At 33.5% G+C, this 19628-nt stretch overlaps 1 protein-coding gene across 1 annotated transcript in view; it reads right to left on the bottom strand.

Moving 5' to 3' along the window:
• The window catches only part of T48 (FU domain-containing protein T48), a 277513-nt gene extending 259121 nt beyond the window's left edge, over positions 1 to 18392 (bottom strand). The window contains exons 1-2 of the mRNA XM_073961887.1: positions 17823 to 18392; positions 3035 to 4425 (exon numbers count right to left, since the gene is read on the bottom strand). Of these exons, the coding sequence (XP_073817988.1) occupies positions 3035 to 3590 (556 nt within the window). The 5' untranslated portion in view covers positions 3591 to 4425; positions 17823 to 18392. The remainder of the gene's footprint in view (positions 1 to 3034; positions 4426 to 17822) is intronic.
• Between the last annotated feature and the right edge of the window lie 1236 nt (positions 18393 to 19628).

Below are 19628 nucleotides of genomic sequence, written 5' to 3' on the forward strand. Positions count from 1 at the left end.
AATTCTTGCTTCCTGACATAATAGTCAAAAAATCTTTATAAATAAAAATCAAATGTTGTTCGTCGATAATGACATAATGAAATTTTTTGAAATGTTAGCCATAACCCGGCTTATGTTTTTATGCAACGACAATTTGACCACGCCACTTTAACTTTTTTCAATTATTATGAAAATTAATCGATTTTCCCCTATACCCTATTTCTTTAAAAATGCTACATCTTTATATATACAGATCAAATGTCGGTCGTTGGCATTGACATCAGTTGAGAAAAGCTTTGGATAATTCTTTTTGTGAAATGTTCGACATAACCCGACCCGACTTTTTTCAATTTTCAATTAAAAGTCCACGCTAGTAGCTCAAATAAGCCTCAAAAAATTCAATCAAAAACCAGAATTATAGCTCGAATATGCCCCTTAAAATCATTGAAAATCTACGCTTACTGCTCAAATATACCACCAAATTCAATTCAAATTCAATTAAAAATCTTGTCTACAAAAACTACTGAACCAATTTTTCTTTTAAAATATGAAATATGCTACATATTTTCTTGAATTTCGAAGGGGGCGGTATACTTCCCTTTGCCATATTTAAAGAAAAATCATATTTTTATGTATAAAAATCAAATGACGTCATAACCCAACTTAGGTTTTTATGCAAAGAAAATTTTACCACGCCCACTTTTCAATTTAATTTTTTTTTTTTGCAAAAACTCAGAGTACGTAAAAATACTTTAAATAACATTTCCAATCGTTTCGTTTCGTATTTTCCATAGGAACAATACAAAACGAAACATAACCCACGTTGACCGAACTCGCTGTTTAGTTTTGTTTTGTTTACATTCGTGAGTACGAACAAAACGAATAGCGAAAAGTTCTTAATTCCACAACAACAGATAGAAAACAAAAAAGTTCAAAACACATGAACGATTTAATGAACGAATGATTCGTTTGGTGGTTGAAAACATCAACCACATCAACCGTAGTATGTTTAGTATGTTGATGTTAGCGATAGGAGGGTTGTTAAGCAATCAAATGTGTGTGTGTATGAGTGTGTCGTTGATCATTTCGCACAGAAAATGTTTGCCAAAAATTCTTTTTGTTTGGGTGGTGAATAAAACAACTCGGCAAAGCATAGCCGAAGTTACATTTCAGAAATCGTACGGTTTCCATCTTTTTACATTGAAAAGTTTGTGATTTTGTTTTGGTTGTGAGAATGAAACGATTCAGAGAAGCTGAAAAGTTTGTGGCTTTGTGTGATTGGTACGTGAATCGTTTTGTTTCTTTCCGTTCATTGCAAAAACTACTAAACTTTTGAAATTGTCAGGGAATGTACAGGGATGGCCCCCGAAAACAGGCTACATATTTTATTGAATCCCAGAGGGGGCGGTGTACCGATATTTTTAAGATATTTAAGATATTTTTAAGAAAAGTCTATATTTGCAAAAATTACGCATGTAACGGTTTACAAATTTACGGATTAATCTACAATCTAGGTATTCCTTTGGAGCCTAAAGACCCGACAACGCCTGTATTTTTTTCAATATGTTATATCTCCAAAACTACTGAACCGATTTCCATCAAATTTGCAGCAAAAGTTCAATGTTTGCCGTTGTTATGTATAGTTTATGAATTTCGGAGGAGGTGGGGTACCCTCCGCTCGCCTTTCTTATCATTATATCGGTTTCAGCATAAATTTTTGGAGGTAATGGGATTGTGTGTACCCTAGGTACATATTTGGAGCCAAAATACCGGATCACGGCCACTTTTTTAAATATGTTATATATTGAAAACTGATTACCTCAATACATTATTTTTCCAAAACTACTAAGCCTAATTTCATGCAATTTTCAGGAATGTCCCGTGGTCCAAAATGCTATATATTTGTAGACAAATTTGGGGGCCTATTGTTTTATAATCGCTATATTTGCTAAACTTATGAGTACATCGGCTTGCAAATTAATTTTCGAGACAACGGTGGTTGCGTCCCCGATCAAGAAAAACGATATATTTTCAAATTTCCTTAAATGGTGAGTGTCAACAGTCCATCAGCCATCAAAAACTAAAACGTATAAGTCTCAATAAGCAGAAGAATTCGACTTAACTATTTTTTAGCTTTTATAATTAGATCTCTTTCAATGGGCGAAAAATCCGACAAAGTCCGTAAGAGAAAAGATATGTTACGGACAAAATCTGTTGATAAATTTTAAATTCTCCTCGGTTTGACAATAGATTGTCAAGCAAAAAGTCCATAAAAAGTTGTCATTAAAACTCATTACACAGAAAAAAAATTAGCCATTTGATAAAAAAATTCAAAGATTCAATCAAAAATTTATCGATTTTCCGGCGATAAAAAAATTGTCATATTGACAAAATTCGATAAAATTATTATTCCACATATTCCATTTTATCAGTTCAATATAAAAAATCGATAAATATTTTAGTCAATATGTGAAATATTTTATCAGTTGTATTTTTACTTTGTGATCAAATAATTTTATCGAATTTCGCCAATATGATAATTTTATTTATCGCCGGATTTTTTTTCTGTGTACTAGTTCTAAATAAAATCCTCCGGTGAACACGTAAAATGGCTGTAGGGGCGATCGTTGAAAGGAGTGACAGGGATTGGTCGATTCTTTGTAAGCCAGGGTGGCGAATAACACTTATGCTCACGGGTAGTGCACATGGTCGGTTTCGTCCGACTATATCCGTTTGTTTGGTTTGTGTTGATGGGGTCTGTCAGTGGAATAAGTTGATCCACTGATACCTTCACCACAAACGCCTAAAAATGTATGATGAAAACTTCCACAACTTTTTTTGACACCTACGAAAATGCTATATCTTAAAAAAATTAGGGAACTCTTCATAGAATATTTGGGTCCATTACAGCCATAGGCTGAGGGTATTTAACTGTTGTCAAAGCCGACAATTTCTCTTTTTTATAATTTGTTTTTGTGTCCTATTTTATGAACAAAATATTGAGGTCAATTTTATAGAGGTTTTTGTTTGAAATTTGGGTTAGTTTACAACTTACCTGTATTTTGTTTTGTATCCAATTGCAAGTTTCTTGATGATGAAGATGATGCTAACGATGGTGTATCATAATCCGGTACATTAACATCATTCTGCTCAACGCTGGTTAAATCCATGGTTTTAATAGAAGATGCTGAAGACGATGACGAAGATGAAGCTGCTGCTGCTGAATCATATAAATCCGTAAAATTATTTAAGGCAAACAAACCCGCACTGCGGTATTCTTTGTGATGTAATGAAGCACCATTGCTCAGAGTTAAACATGTCGAAGAAAGTATCAATAAAAATGCCAATTTCCAAGGAAAGCCAGTAACGACGAAAATATGGCCAAATTTTAATAGCCACCGAGCATCATTAACATCATTCAATAAAAGTGTGGAATGTCGACACTTTTGTGAATGATAATTGTGGTTATGAGGACCATGATGCTGGTGATGATGTCGATGTTGATGCTGATGACAATGATGGCTATGGCTTTGAAGACCTGTGGTAATTGTTAATGTAGGTTGTTGTTTAATAGTTATTGCTGTTGTGTTAAAGGTATTTGGCGTTGCCATATTTGTGATATTGATGGGAAACTGTTAATTGGAAGTAACACTTTTTAAATATTTATTAAATTTTTCTTAAAAAAACTTTGTGACCACATTTATATATTTTTCTTTAATTTATAATATTTAATTTCACTTTGCATTAATTTTCACTTGTTGCATGTCACTCACACTCTCTTCACGAATGCCTAATATTTTGCTTATTTTTCAATATTATTTGTATTCGAGTATAGCTTTTTAAAGAGGCCGGGAGATGACAATCAACATTTGGACTTTGCCATCATTGCCATAGTTGTTGTTGTTGTGAATGTTAAATGCTTGGAAAACGAAAATCATTTAATTAAATTTCACGATGTTGACAAATTATGCCAACAATTAAAGATAATTGAGGCTAACTAAACACAAACGTTTATTTATAACTCGATCGTTGTGACGGCTGTCGTTGGTTTTTGTTATTACTTTTATTGTTGCTGTTGTTGTTGTTACTGTTGTCCATCGTTTGTTTCAATCATTGATGAAGAATGAGTGATGATGACCGAGTAGGAGTCCAGGTTCCCTTTAGAACGAACACAAGAGACTTTGGCCACAATTTAAAGTTGACAATGATGTTGTGATGCCTCTCTCTTCCCTTGTTTGCCACCGACAGGTTTTAATTGATCATGGTGGCTGTTTTTATTCTTTTCGTTTGATGTGATCTTTTAATGATTCTATCATTTATTATATGTCAAATTAATAATTGACATATAAATTTGCCAAAAAAATGAACATCAAATTTAATCCAAACAAAGAAACAAGGCGACAACATGACCCATGAGTAGTGGCTGGTGGATGACTGATGTTATATCTGTAAGTAAAAGGGGGAAGAAATGCTTTAGTTAACGATATCAACGAGAAAATCGTAGAGGTTGAAGGATATTTAATAATTTTGCAAAGGCTACCGTAGAGACAAAATCTAATTGTGACCTAATAAGTGTCATTAAAGTTAGTTGTTTGTTCGACGTCATGACACACAAAACTTTTCCGATAGTATTTTTGTTTTGTAAAATTATATTCAATAACGAATTGGTGTAAAACTGTTATAACATGTCTTAAGCCCATTTTAATTATGCTTTTCTCACAAGAATTAAGAATGATGAATAAAAAGAAACCAGATGTCACAATAGACTTAAAAGAATTATTTATAATTTTTATGGCAAAGTCGTAAAAAAATTATGCCTTATTAATAATGAGAAAACAACGAAACTGTGGGGTATTTGGCTGAATTATGTTCTTCTCCCAAAGTTACAAGATAAACGGAGTAAATTGAAAATTCACATAAAAAGTATTTCATCCGAATAAAAGGGTATTTATTTGTTGATAAAATTAAGTATAGTTTTTATGTTTGTTTTTTTTTTTTTTTTTTTTTTGTTACTCATCATTTCATAAGCTTCGCTTCTGCGTGGCGAAAGATAAAGCTATGCGCAAAAGGCCTTTCTGATGTGTTTTAAACAAAAAAACTTGCCCCCACTTGCAAATTAAAAATATTGGAAATATTGTGCGATAAGTTTACCACCTTAAAGAGTCATCATTCAGCAAACAGCAAAAAGTCGGATCCGTTAGTCATTACGTAACCCAATACAAAGTAATGTAAACAAAAATAACTACTTATATTGCTCCTTACTAAGTTATGAGTAGACAGCGGAATCCTATGCAAATGCATATATGGTTAGGATGGTCATAGAGAAAATCTGATTAAACAGAAACAAAATAAAACGAATTAGGCCCAGAAATTCTCGATATCGTGCGTATTTTGACATATTTTTACATATCTGCATAAAATGAACATATGCAAAAATATATACAAGGATTTGTGGTCTAAATACCCCACCGAAATGACTGAAATTTGGTATTTAGTCTTCGATGGGGCTATAAAACTTTCGACCTGAAATTTGTCGGCATAGGTCCACTTCTTCTTATAGCCCCCATAGAACGGTATCTTCGTATTTCTGGTGTTTTGAAGGTTACGACCTCAATATCCCACCGAAATGACTGAAATTTGGTATTTAGTCTTCGTTTGGGGTAAGAAACTTTACAACTGAAATTTGTCGGCATAGGTCCACGTCTTCATATAACCCTTATAGAACGGTACCTCCCGATTTTCGTATTTTGAAGGTTGTAGCCTCAATATTCCACCGAAATGATTGAAATTTGGTATATAGTCTTCGTTGGGGCTATAAAACTTTCGACCTGCAATTTATCGGCATAGGTCCACGTCTTCATATAGCCCCCATAGAACGGTACCTACGGATTTCTGGTATTTTGAAGTTTATGACCTCAATTTCCCACCGAAATGACTGAAATTCGGTATTTAGTCTTCGTTGGGGGAAAGCAACTGTACAACTGAAATTTGTCGGCATAGGTCCACGTCTTCATATAGCCCCCATAGAACGGTACCTCCTGATTTTCGGTATTTTGAAGGTTGTGGCCTCAATATCGCACCGAAATGACTGAAATTTGGTATTTAGTCTTCGTTGAGGGTATAAAACTTTACACCTGAAACTTGTCGGTATTGGTGCAGCCCTTTCATATAGCCCACGTAGAACGATACCTCCCGACTTCCGGTATTTTGAAGGTCATGCCTGTGGATATATTTATTTTATTGACTTGTCTGAATAGAATTTTAAACAGAAAAATTGTACACACAAACATTTTTGTGCCTATAATTGAAATATTTGATGCATAAGAAAATATGTAAAATGCATAAATTTTACATATGCAAATGTTTATGCATTTTGCATAATTTTGCATATGTCGTATGTTTCGATTGCAATTTAATCAGATGCCAAAAATATGCTCAGCCCCAAAGTTTGACATGAATCGGACCAAAAATAGGAGTTGTATAAAATTCCGCTGTCTAGTTATGAGTACGGTGACGCAGAGCGTGTGTGTCCGACTACAAATCCTAGGGTTGTGTGTTCAACGCTCACCGTCGACACGCGAGCTTTTTGTTGACAAACTAAAGAACAGATGGTGGTGCAAATGTTAGTGTTTAAACAACCGTTAATGCTCGTAAGCGTGAACGAGTGTGTAGTGTGTTCGACTACAAGTTGGAAGTTCGCATGATCAAATCCAGCAGAAAGCGAAATAAAATAAAAATAAAATAAAATAATATAACATAAAATAAAAATAAAATAAAAAAAAAAATAAAATAAAATAAAAATAAAATAAAATAAAATAAAATAAAATAAAATAAAATAAAATAAAATAAAATAAAATAAAATAAAATAAAATAAAATAAAAATAAAAATAAAATAAAAATAAAATAAAATAAAATAATATAGAATAAAATAAAAAAATAAAATTAAGTAAAATAAAGAAAATATAATAAAACATAAAAAATAACTAAAAAATTAAGTTTCACTGTTTTATTAAAACATAGAAAATAATTTGTCCTTAGCCTCATTAAGTATATTCTTCCTCATGATGGAATCTCCCAAATAAAACGCTTGCCGTTTAATTTTGCCACTATTTTAATTTTAAAGACAAGCGTTTTATTTGAGAGATTCCATCATGAGGAAGAATATACTTAATGAGGCTAAGGACAAATTATTTTCTAGTTTTTAGTGCATTTTTAAATAAAACACTGAAACTAATTTTTTTCAATTATTTTTTTATTTTATTATTTAATTAATTCAATTTAGATCGAAAATGTAAATAAAAACCTTAAATTGCCTGAAATCGAGTGGTACCGTTATTTTGGTGGATGATTTTCTGTACAATTGGGAACTCCAAATGCCAAGTAACAGCCAATTCGAACTAAAAATGAAGACAAAATCCTCAAAACGCCTGAAATCGGGTGGTACCGCTATATGGGGGCTATAGGAAAAAACTGATCCATATTGGTTTTGGTTGCATATATATGTAATGTTATCCAAATCTGAAAAGTGGTTTTAGTTCGATTGGTCAACTGCAACTGTTTGGAAAATGAGTTACTAAATTTGATTTTAAAAAGGACACCAAAGAAAGTTAAATATAACACCGTAAAAATATGAAGTGTATAGAACTTGAAAACAAATTCCAGCTCAACTGTTAAAAAGAATACCATTTTTTAGCTTATTTCTAGTGGCCACAGAATAACTAGTTATGCTAGTGGTCATAGAATAACTAGTAATTCAGTGCGACATGTCCTTGGTAAAATAATGGGCTAGTAGAGGACTTTGTAAGTAGTTACGACTACCCAAAAATTACTATTAAAACCAATTATTTATTAAGGATTGCTGGGCAGAAACCACTTTAAAAATGTCTTCCATCTATAGAAGACCACATTTGTATTTTCCTCTAATACTCTGTAGCACCAACAAAAAATAATTAATGAGCACGATATCGAATTGAATATTATATTTGGTCGTCGCTATTCGTGGTCGAAGAGCCATTCTTCCAGATCAATTTTTGAGCATTTATGATACATGTCGTCAACTGTGGTAGAGTTCGGTACATGATGATACTTAAGGGGTGAACCCCATTTATAAAGCCCAAATACCATTTTTCATTCATTTTTTCCAAGAAAACTCCAAACATTTTTGGTAGATTTTGTTTTTCATCTGAAAGACCACATCTTAATCTAGTGTCTGATTTTTTTTTTGTGGAAAATGCTGTTTGGTTTTGTGGCAAATGGCAGTCCACGAAACCCTTCTTTTGTAAAAGCGTTTTGCGGTGTCTAGCTGGAAAACGAATTAACCGATAATCATACGTTTTTGTGGGCTTATTTAGAACATAAAGATCTAGTGCTTCATTGATCGATTTTTTAAAAAAATATATTTTTACTGCAATGTTAGTACAAAAAATCAAAATTTAATTTTTTTGCTTAAAAAACTGATGTTTCCGGTCATAAAATGGGCAAAAATTGTTTAAAAATAAAATCAATCGATGAAGGAGTAGATTTTGATGTTTTTGGTTACCTCACAAAATTCTATGACAATCGGTTTATTAGTTTTCGAGCTAGATTCGGCATCGATTTCAAAATGTCATTTTGAGAAAAACATGTTTTTAATTTCTATGTTGCATGGAAAACACAATAAAATTGTCCCTTCCAAAGCTCATATCTCAGGCAATATTGTTTCGATCCACTTTACCACATATTTTATGCTACCTCTGCTTTGTAATAAGTCAATAAAATATTATTTCGATTTTCTGAAACTTACAAGTTGGGGTCACCCCTTAAATTTATACTGCCATGTTAGTTAAATAATGAAACTTGAGCCAAAATACAAAATATTTTTAATTACCTTTGTAGATTATCGATCCTAATATTATGGCTAGCACTTGTATTTGCTCGCAGACAATTTTTGAAGCTCAGAAGGGGTCTTACGAAAAAAAAGTCATTTAAGCCATGGTTATAAAAGGTTTTTGTTGTAATATTTCTTGATTTTATATGAAAGTTCTTGGTTACTTTTCCAGGTTGAGATTTGAACCCACGTACCTGATAAAATGGGTCAAACTTTTTTTGGATTTATCGGGATATTCCATTTCACAAATGTAAAGCAAACAAGTAAGAAAAGCGTTAAGTTCGGTCGGGCCGAACTTTTTATACCCTCCACCACAAATTTCAGCCATTTCGGTGGATTAATGTGGCCACAACCTTCAAAATACCTAAAATCGGGAGGTACCGTTATATGGGGGCTACAAAAAAAATTGGACCTATCTTAACAATTTAAAGTGGCGATATTTCGTGGCCACTGGGAACCACATATGTAAAATTTCAGCTAGTTCAAGCAAAAAATGTGGCTAAGATCCCTAAAATACCTTAAATCGGGAGGTATCGTTATATGGGGACTATGCCGAACTGTGGACCTATCTTGACAATTTTTAGTGGAGCAATTTCGCGGCCATTGAGAACCTCAAATGTAAAATTTCAGGTAGTTTGGGCAAAAAATGTGGCTAAGATCCATAAAATACCTTAAATCGGGAGGTATCGTTATATGGGGACTATACCGAACCGTGGACCTATCTTGACAATTTTTAGTGGAGCAATTTCGCGGCCATTGGGAACCTCAAATGTAAAATTTCAGCTGGTTTGGGCAACAAATGCGGCTAAGATCCTTAAAATACCTTAAATCGGGGGTACCGTTATATGGGGGCTATACCAAAACTTGCACCGATACAGCCCATCTTCGAACTTGATCTTCCGACGGCTAAAAAAATTGTATTCCCCAATTTTCAGCGAAATCGGTCAACAAATGCGACCTGTATGTTGCGAACGGACGGACGGACGGACATGCATAAATCGACTCAGAAAGTGATTCTATGTATATCCCTAGAAGGAACTATGGGTCTATCTCGCTTCCTTTTGTATGTTGCATACAAATGCACTAACACATAATACCCCTACCACATAGTGGTGTAGGGTATAAAAACTGGGCACAATTTGCATAGGTAGTAGCCTTTTATACCCTCCACCATAATATGGAGGGTATATTAAGTTTGTCATTCCGTTTGTAACTCATCGTAATAATCATTTGCGATCCTATAAAGTATATATATTCTTGATCAGCGCAAAATTCTAAGTCGATTTTGCCATGTCCGTCCGTCTGTTGTAATCACGCTATCTTCCGAATGAGTTGAGCTACACGGCTGAAATTTTGTACACATGTGTTTTTGGTCTGAATTTAGATCAAGTTCGAATATGGGCTATATCGGTCCACGATTTCGTATAGCCCCATATAAAGGTACCGCCCGATTTCCGGTATTTTGAAGTTTTTAGGTACATGATCTGGTCGAATTAGCTATACTTTGCCATTTAGGGTTTTTAGTCATCAAGAAATTTCTCCACTATAAGTTATGGTCCTAGGTCCATGCTTTGGTACAGCCGCCATATAGCGGTACCACCCAATTTCAGCTATTTTTACGCTTTTAGCTACATTTTACGACCGAATTAGCTATAATTTGACATTTAGGGTTTCCAATGACAAAGAAACTTCTCCACCCGAAATTATGGGCATTGGTCCACGTTTTCTTGTATCTCCCATATGACGGTACCGTCCGATTACCGGCATTTTTACGTTTTTAGCTACATGTTCTGGCCGAATTCGCTATAATTTGGCATTTAGGGTTTCTAGTGGTCAAGTGACTTCTCTAGCTAAAATTGTGTGCATAGGTACTTTCGCAACAGAAAGAAAACTAATAATTTCATATTACCTCAGAGTATTTCATGGTGGAGGGTATAAAAAGTTCGGCCTGGCCGAAGTTAACGCTGTTTAACTTGTTTCAATGTTACTTTATTCAAACCTAATCAGATGAGCCAAAAAAAAAAATTGGCATAGTATAGGACTCTCAAAAACTATATAGTACAGACCTGTAATCCAAAAACAGCTTAAGAGACCTTAACATATAAAAAGACAGATTTTCAAACCTATTCAGATGAGCGGGAGGGTATGTTCAGATAATGTGTGAAAATTGGTGAAATTTGTATTATGATGACTATATCTTTATTCCTGGAAGATACATATGTTCCACTCACATAAGTTATATTTAGAAGATGAACTCTTGATTTTTCCATTTCATGTTGATGTACATACGTGATCAGATAACAGAGTTTCATCCTAGTATATACAGGGATTCCACAGTTTTACTGACAAATTATTGCACGAGGTGGTGTAGGGTATTAAATGGTCGACCCCGTCCGACTATAGCCCTCTCTTAATTGTTTTATTATTTCTTTGCACACACACTGTCAGTATTAAAGAAAAACGCCAGAAGAGGAAGGTAATAATTTTTAATTTTGATCTTGTCGTAAATAAAGGGATTTTCACTTTCATTAAAAACTCAGCGGAGAAATTTGTAACGAACTTATGGACATAAATACACATTAAAATGTTTTAAAAACAGTAAGGCATTTTTGACCAAAGAAATATTTTAAAGTTGCCAAAGTTTATTGCTAAACTTTATTATACTAATTGATAATAAATATCCGATATTACATTTAATATTGCAAATTTTATTGAATTTTATTTCAAACACTTAATTTGATATTTTTTATAAGCTTTCAAAAATATATGAAGATCGACTCATTTCTTTTCGAACTAGAGAGGGCACCGATATCAAAAATAAATTTTAAGTAAAAAACATTTAAAGCTGTTCTACTTCTTTTTACTATTTTTTCGATATCATAAAGTTTAATTCGAGCTCAAATTCGTTCGAATTAACACCAAACTCCTGTTATTGTAATAAATATTTGTTTGATTGAAAACAAAAATGAATGAAATATTTTTCATAAAACAGAAATTTGGTAGTATTTCGAACGAATTTGAATTCGAATCGTCTTAGTGAAACAGGCCATAAGTTTTAAAATTTTAGTTTTAATTTCACATCCAAGACACAGCGGATCCTTTAATGCCCATATCTCAGATAATTTTGTCCCGATCGACTTGATCATTTTTCTCACATATTCTATGCTACTTATACTAACAAAACAAGCAAAATATAAATCGATTTTATTTTTTTCGATTAAGTACGTACACATTTCATGAAGATCGAGGTACTACCAACCACCCAGTTATAATTTATAAGCTTGACACATTACATGGAAAAATCCAGCTCATCACAAATAAAGTTCATTTAAATTAGCAATAAATAGGTAGCCAAAAAGGCCAGACAGACAAACATACCAACCCATCGATCATTTTGTTTGGTAGTCATCATTTGTCTTTTGTGGTGTTGTGTAGTTGGGTGTTACAATGTCTTGTTTTTTTTTTAACTTAACAACGTCGATACAAATTAACAAGAAATGTTTAGCTGACGATTACGAAAATTTTTTAGCAATAAATTAAAATGCAAGGAACCGGTAACCGGCTTAATTAAAAATTAACTGATGATCACGATAAATTTATTTTAATTTTTAAAATTTAAATATAAATAACATTTGTTGTGGGAATTTTTCAGATGCATATATTGCGTCGTTTTTTTAACGAAATTGAGTTTGGGATCCAAAACATTATCTCATGGGTTAATAAAGAATGCGAATGGCAAAGATTTTTTATTAGTTTTACCTTTGATATTGACATTTTCAACTTGAAAACTTGATTTTTTTCTAAAAATCGTTTAAATCGAATGAAAAAATGATGTCCCTTATTTCATCTGTATATCAAATTTCCTCAAGAAAAAGTATTTTTCAACGACAGGAAATTAAAAGCAACACCTACAAAAATAAATAACATCACTGATCAAATTATCTTTGCTACTTTATAAAAAAGTTTGAAATTTAATTAAGCTTAAAAGTCAATAAATCCCAAAATAAATATTGATGTGCAAATTTACTGTTAAAAATAGTACATTGTTTGTTTTTTGTTTACAAACAAACAAGAAATGCACGTTTCGAAAAAGTTAATAAAAATTTTGCAAAAACAAAACAAACGAGATTTGTTTATAATCATCGGCCCGGCCCGGCTAATTAAAAGTCAATGAGCCAAAAGTTTAAATTAAGAAAAAGAAAACATCAACAAATATTGATCACATTTGAACGATGAATGGCTAACTGTTGATTGAAATGTTATTTGCGAAACGGATTTAAGGAGATGTGAAGAAAAAGATATGAATAATATCTGTTTTGTTTTTAGCACATCAGTTGTGTTGTTAGTTGGTTCACAAAAGTGATCATTGCCACGATAAAATGCCAATAAAAACAAATAATATTTTTTTTAAGTAAACAAATACACACATTTTTTATGAATGAATATGTTTTGCCAGCTATAAAAGATGAGATGGGGGAAAGTAAAATAAATAATATTTAAAAAATCTTGGGCTATAGTTTTATGTGAGGTAGGATGGACAAAGGGGCTTCTTTCGATAACTATAAAATCCAAAAAATACGGTAACATTTTGGCAGAAATTACTACATGATAGAATAGTATTATCGAAATAGGTTTTATTATACTCAGTGTTGTTTAACTAACACATGTTACCGATACTGTTATTCTACTGCGACATCTGGTCGTAAGCATTAACAGATTAATTGGATTTAAGGATTTTTGAGAGGATAGTTTTATAAAGATAAGCGGATCAAGAAAATTTGAAGGATTTAAGAGATTATGGTGAGCTGAATCCTTGAGGATTCATAACTTTTTTTACAGAAAACTACCAAACCTATTTTAATATGTATTTTTATTATAAAAGGGACATCATTTCAGTCTTTTTTGAGAAATATGAAATATTTTTTTATTATGGTTTCATGAAATCTGCCATATACGAAGAACTTTTGTTATTAAAACCATTTGTGGTGGACAAAACGATCATATATACCTGAAAATCTTTTCCTTAAAGAGGGAATTTAATAAATATCCATTATATAATTGTTCCACAAACATCCCAGATGGGACAAGGGAGACTTCTCCCATATCAATGAGTGCACCCTGATGCATATTAGCTCAATGATATGGGACCTACTGTTTATTGCCGAGTCCGAACGGCGTGTCCTAAGACAACACTTGTATAGAAGTTTTACAAGGCTGAAATACTCAGGAAATGTCGCCAACATGACTGAGGGGTATTTTGCCACCGTTGAAAATTTGATGTTGCCTGGCCTGGGAATCGAACCCACGACCATTAGCGTGCAAGGCGGGTGTGCATACCATTGCACCACGGTGACACCCCAATAAATATCCATTAAAACAAGTAAAAAGTATCCCTAAAGAGGGAATTTAATAAATATCCGACAGAGATATACGCTCAGCCTGCGTAAATTGAAACACTTTTAGGGGGTTTCAAAATTTTGGGCGTATGAAGCGACAAAAATGTTGATGAGGATTAAAGTTCAAAAGTTTTGCGGAGGAGATACTTAAAGGAATGGACTGACATAGACCATGGGGGTGCCATAGGGGGTTTTTACACTTTTAGGGCTGTTTTCTCAAGAAGTATGGACTTGCCCCTGAAAAAAACTTTTACCATTGTAATTAAGGCAGCGAACGCAAGCTGCTACAACATAAATAAAAGTGATTCGATAGCAGGTCTTAAAGTGAACTTATCCAACATTTTGTGTGGAAGTTACCTGAAGGAGTGGACAAATATATTTATTTATTTTATTTATTTAACGTTATAGTAACAAAGCATATAGTCCATATTCAAATCTTATATATATCCGGTAGATATATTAGGATGTGTAAAGTATGCACCAAATCGGCCACTCCCTTCATTAGTTATAGTGCGCACAATTTTCTCGAACATTTTCGCCATGTCTTGCTGGTGGGCACGATAACACTCGAACGGACCGATATTATTCAAATTTTGGGTATCGTAATATTTTGTCCAAACTTATTTTAAGTTCGAAGATAAGCCATATCGTTCCACTCCTACCGGTATCTGACCACCGAGTCCGAACGGCGTATCTACGACCCCACTTGTAGAGAAGTTTTACGTAAGTAGAATAATCAGGGATATGAGGGGTATTATTTTGGCACCGTTGGAAAGTATGATTTTTTTGCACAGCCTGGGAATAGAACCTGGGCATAAAGAATGCAAGGTGGCGTGCTGAAATTATGAATCTAAATTCGGTGGAACAATGAGGCTAAAACTTTCAATTATACCGATAAATGGGAGGAAACGCTACGTGGGTCACATCAATACGTGGACCCATAATATAACCCATTTTCAATACCAAACATCCTAGGTACCAAATTAGAAATCTCCATCTGTTTTAACAAAATCTGATTCAGACAATTTGGAGTTTATTCAGACTTGTCCGTTCGTCCCTCTCGAACTGACTAAACGATTTGGTCCAAACTTTGCACCTTTGCACTATTTTAATAAAACTTAAAGTTCGATGATTGGCAATATCATCGGTCCACATAGAATACCTCCCTAAGAGAACCTCAAACATGTTCGCTAAAACAGTAAGCGATTTGTACTAAACTTTTCACGCCGTATTTTCCCATACAATTTTTTTAAACGTACATTAAGTTCCAAGGACAACATCGGCCAACATTTTCGGGTATCCATCGGACAACATTTTCGGGTATCTCACTCACAAAAATTTTCGCTGCATTTCTGGCCTTTTTTGAATTTTTACGGAAGCTACACCTTGCGGTTATTTGTAAAAATCCTGCAAGGACCAACTAAAATGAATGAGGTGCGCGATAACCTATGAATTGAGGATCAATTTCAGTTCACGCTATCGTGCATAATGTCGGAATTTTCTAAAAATCCAACTAAAGTGGGCATGATAACTATCGATAAGAATGACTGACATTGATCAAACCTTCGCACTTCAATATTTTTTCTCAAACTTAAATCAGATTCGAAGATGGATTATATCGAATAACACCTTCGGATACCTCCCTCACTAAACGGCAAAATTTCGCTCATATGTAGATTAAGGACTGTTTGGGGATAGTTTTGAATTTTTTACCGCAGATATTTCTTTTGATTCTGATTACAACATTATAATTTTTTTCATGGGCAAGTCCACACATCCTCAGCTAATGGCCCAAAAGCTCTTAATACCCTGCGGTGACCAACTAAAATGCCCGGTGGATACAATAATTATCGGAAGGAATGACCGATATACATTTTGACATTTGAGCATGGTAATATTTCTTTCAAACTTTAATCAAGTTCGAAGTTGGAAAATGTCGGAAAACACCTTCGCATAACAAAAGGTCAACATTATGTGCAGTTTTAGATCTGTTAGAGGATTCTTCTCAAAAATGCTTCTATTCACAGCGATATTCTTTTTCATGGGCAAGTCCATGCTTCCCGACAAAATGACCCAAAATCTCTAAAATTCGTATAGGCCAGATGTGTAACAATATGTACTGCCACTCCCACTTCAACCTCGTTCAAGTGGACTCCTTGCAAAATAAGACAAATTATAATGACATTCGTCCTAATAATACAACAATAAATGAAAATAAAAATTTTAGTTCCTTATTTTTACTGTATATACCTTACCCACATAAGCCTAAAAATTTACGTTGAAAACTTCCAGATTTTTTTCAGGTACGTGTTTTTTTCATATTTTCCAATATTTCTGACATAACCGACCATAATCATGAGGGATTTCATTTTCTTTTTCTCTTTATCGACTCTCGGCGCTTATCTGCACTTGATCAATCTAACTTCCCATTAAAGGATTTTTTAATCATTTTTGGGGCCCCTAAATTCCCCAAGAAGACGACACGACCGAGGAGTGGTATTAAACTGTAGTTATAATAAGTCTTCGTACTTTCTGTCGATTATTTAAATTTAAACTGGCTTAAATGTCGTTAAGAGGCACCGCTCGTATCGGGTAGGTTTTGTTTACCACAAATAGTCCTAGGTTCCCTGATCGAGAACTATGTGTCGTTGTGATCAGGATAACAAGTTCTAATTATGATCAAAATTTCAAACAGATCCAAAAGGGTTCCGGCTTAAGATGAGTTTAATTATTAAGCTCGGATCGATACCAAATTTTTTCCACAAGTAGGTCTCGTTACCCTGATCACAAATATATATAACATTTTTTGCGGAAGTCCATACTTCTCGAGATATGGGACTCCGAAGTTCCGAAAATTCCCTTGTTAAATGTCGGCTACTTAGAGAAAATTTTTAATTTAAAAAAAAATGTTGCTCCCGTTCCCTAGATTGACTCCTGTCCATAGCAGAAAGTCTTAAATCCCCGGCCGAAGGCCGGCTATATAAAAAAAATTATATTTTTTTCCGAGCTTAATGCTTAAACTCAACTTGCTCCAGGGTTCCATACGAAATGTGATTAACTAAAACATTTGCAAAAGACAAGACATTTCCGAAAAGTAAAGAACAATATCTCTGGAAGTATGGAATTCCCAACGGAAAACTATTTGTTGTTATGGTCGCGCTACCAAGGACTTGATATGGTAAAAATTTCAAACCGATCCGAGAGGTGCCCCTAAACGACACTTGTTCCATATTTTCAGAATTTAGGGAAAACATTCTGGAGGTCTACGGTTACATTCAATTTGTAATTGAAATTATTTTATCCAATGGAACATAACCGACAGTATTTTACATTAACATCCCCTGTGAACTTGTTGCATTATCTTGCATTACATGTAGCATAACATTCAAGTTTATATTAATTATTTAATAAACAAATGGATTTAATGAAGGAAACTCTGCAGCTGATAGAGAATTCCCTAATCATCCATCCAGCCCAGGTACACAAATGCTAAACAACACTTGACTTTGACTTCCAACAACTACCAATGATGTGCATATGAGGCTTACACAAATATAAATGTCATGTCATTTCCTTTGTACCTTTCTTCTTCTGCTCCTCTATGATGTTCTTTTGAATAATGATATCCAGCTGTGATGATAATCCTTGTTTTTCGGGGGTAACGATCGTGTATCCAATATCCACTTAAAATTGATTTATTTTAATCACACACAAAATGCACAATCACTTTTTAGTCAATTTTAGGCACTTTTAACACTCGTTTTGTTTTGATATGTAACTGCTCTTTATTTATGAATTTCTTTTTAAATTAGAATATTTCTTTGTTTTGGTAATTATTTTCTGTTATTATTCTCATTAATATATTTCACTGATTAGTTAAAGGTTGTTGTTCTCTATTGAGATTTATTTTATTTTCGTTAATTTATAATTTTTTTCTAATTTGTCATTAATTTTTGTTTACATTCTTTTCCCAAGGCATTTCGTAAACAAAACAATGTAAATTTGCAATTTTACAGTTATTTTTCGTAAAGGGAAATGACAGATCGTGTTTCGCGCACCATACACGCAAACAACATAGTTTTTTCACGAACGAACGTTATAAATTCTCCGCTCATACAACCTAATTTCAAGAAATTTTGTTAACGACTGACATTCAGAATATGGAGCTGGCTTTGTTACAACTTAACGGCGTTGTTAACATTGGCGAGTTGGGCGGCTTATGTCAATCACCCGGAATTGATGGTCCCAAAGTGTTGATCGTGTAAATTTTTAAATTTGTGGCCGAAACCTATAGCTCTGCGTGTTGCGTGTGCGTTCAAAAATACAAAAACAAAATACATGTATTTGTTGTTGTTTTCAATTTGAAATAGATGTATTTTGTTTTTGTATTTTTGAACGCACACGCAACACGCAGAGCTATAGGTTTCGCCCTATAGAAATTAATCTGTCATATTATATATGTATGCGTTATTTTAATTCCATAATATTGTTTTATGTAGGAAACTTCTAACAAAAATCATTACAGTTGAACCTCGATTATCCGCGAATCGATTATCCGGGAACCTCCATTATCCGTGATAGAAATGAAATGTTGGACTTTTTTCCATTTCTTCTATTTTTCGTTATAAACTTCATTATCCAGGAGTAAAAACACACTATCGAATTAATTTGATTTAGAAACAAACGGAAACTGGAAATTCTCCCGTATTACACAATTTGTGTATTTATGGTATCGTAAAAACCATGGGACAAAGTCAATTCAGATGAATCAGATGGTGATGATATTATGTATCCTTCTAAATTTGGTGGATTACCGCAACAAATTTTATAAAAATTGCAGATTTTCATATTATTGTACAATATTATGCCATTTTTACTTAAAAATATGTTCAACAACTGCATAAAAGCATTGCCTCCATTATCCGGGAAAATCGATTATCCGCAATGCCTCCGGTCCCGACCATTACGGATAATCGAGGTCCGACTGTATTTTAATCTTTTTATATCAGAGAGGAGAGAGAAATTTTTTTCTCTGTTTACGAATGAATGAAAATGAAAGAAACAGCAATTGAATAACAGATATTCTCATGGTTCACACATAAGCAACAGTTGCTGCAATTTCACAGTTCGTCTTCGGACGGCTCACCGTGAAGACATAAAATTACATGTAGAGACTACGCCTACGGGCTTTAAAACAAAATGGCGTCATGTTAGGCTATCGCTTGACATGTGCGCTTTCGAAAATTAACCTATATAATTAGTGATTACGCCTACGGGCTTTAATACTTACTGCTTGTTGTGGCGATATAGTCAAAAGACTGGCCAAAACCACTTTAAAACCAAAACAAACAAAAAGTTGCTGCAATTTTACAATTCCCTTTTGACCT

The sequence above is a fragment of the Musca autumnalis genome, unplaced genomic scaffold (assembly GCF_047663935.1).
Source record: "Musca autumnalis isolate F117 unplaced genomic scaffold, ASM4766393v1 scaffold_1, whole genome shotgun sequence".
NCBI lineage: Eukaryota > Metazoa > Arthropoda > Insecta > Diptera > Muscidae > Musca > Musca autumnalis.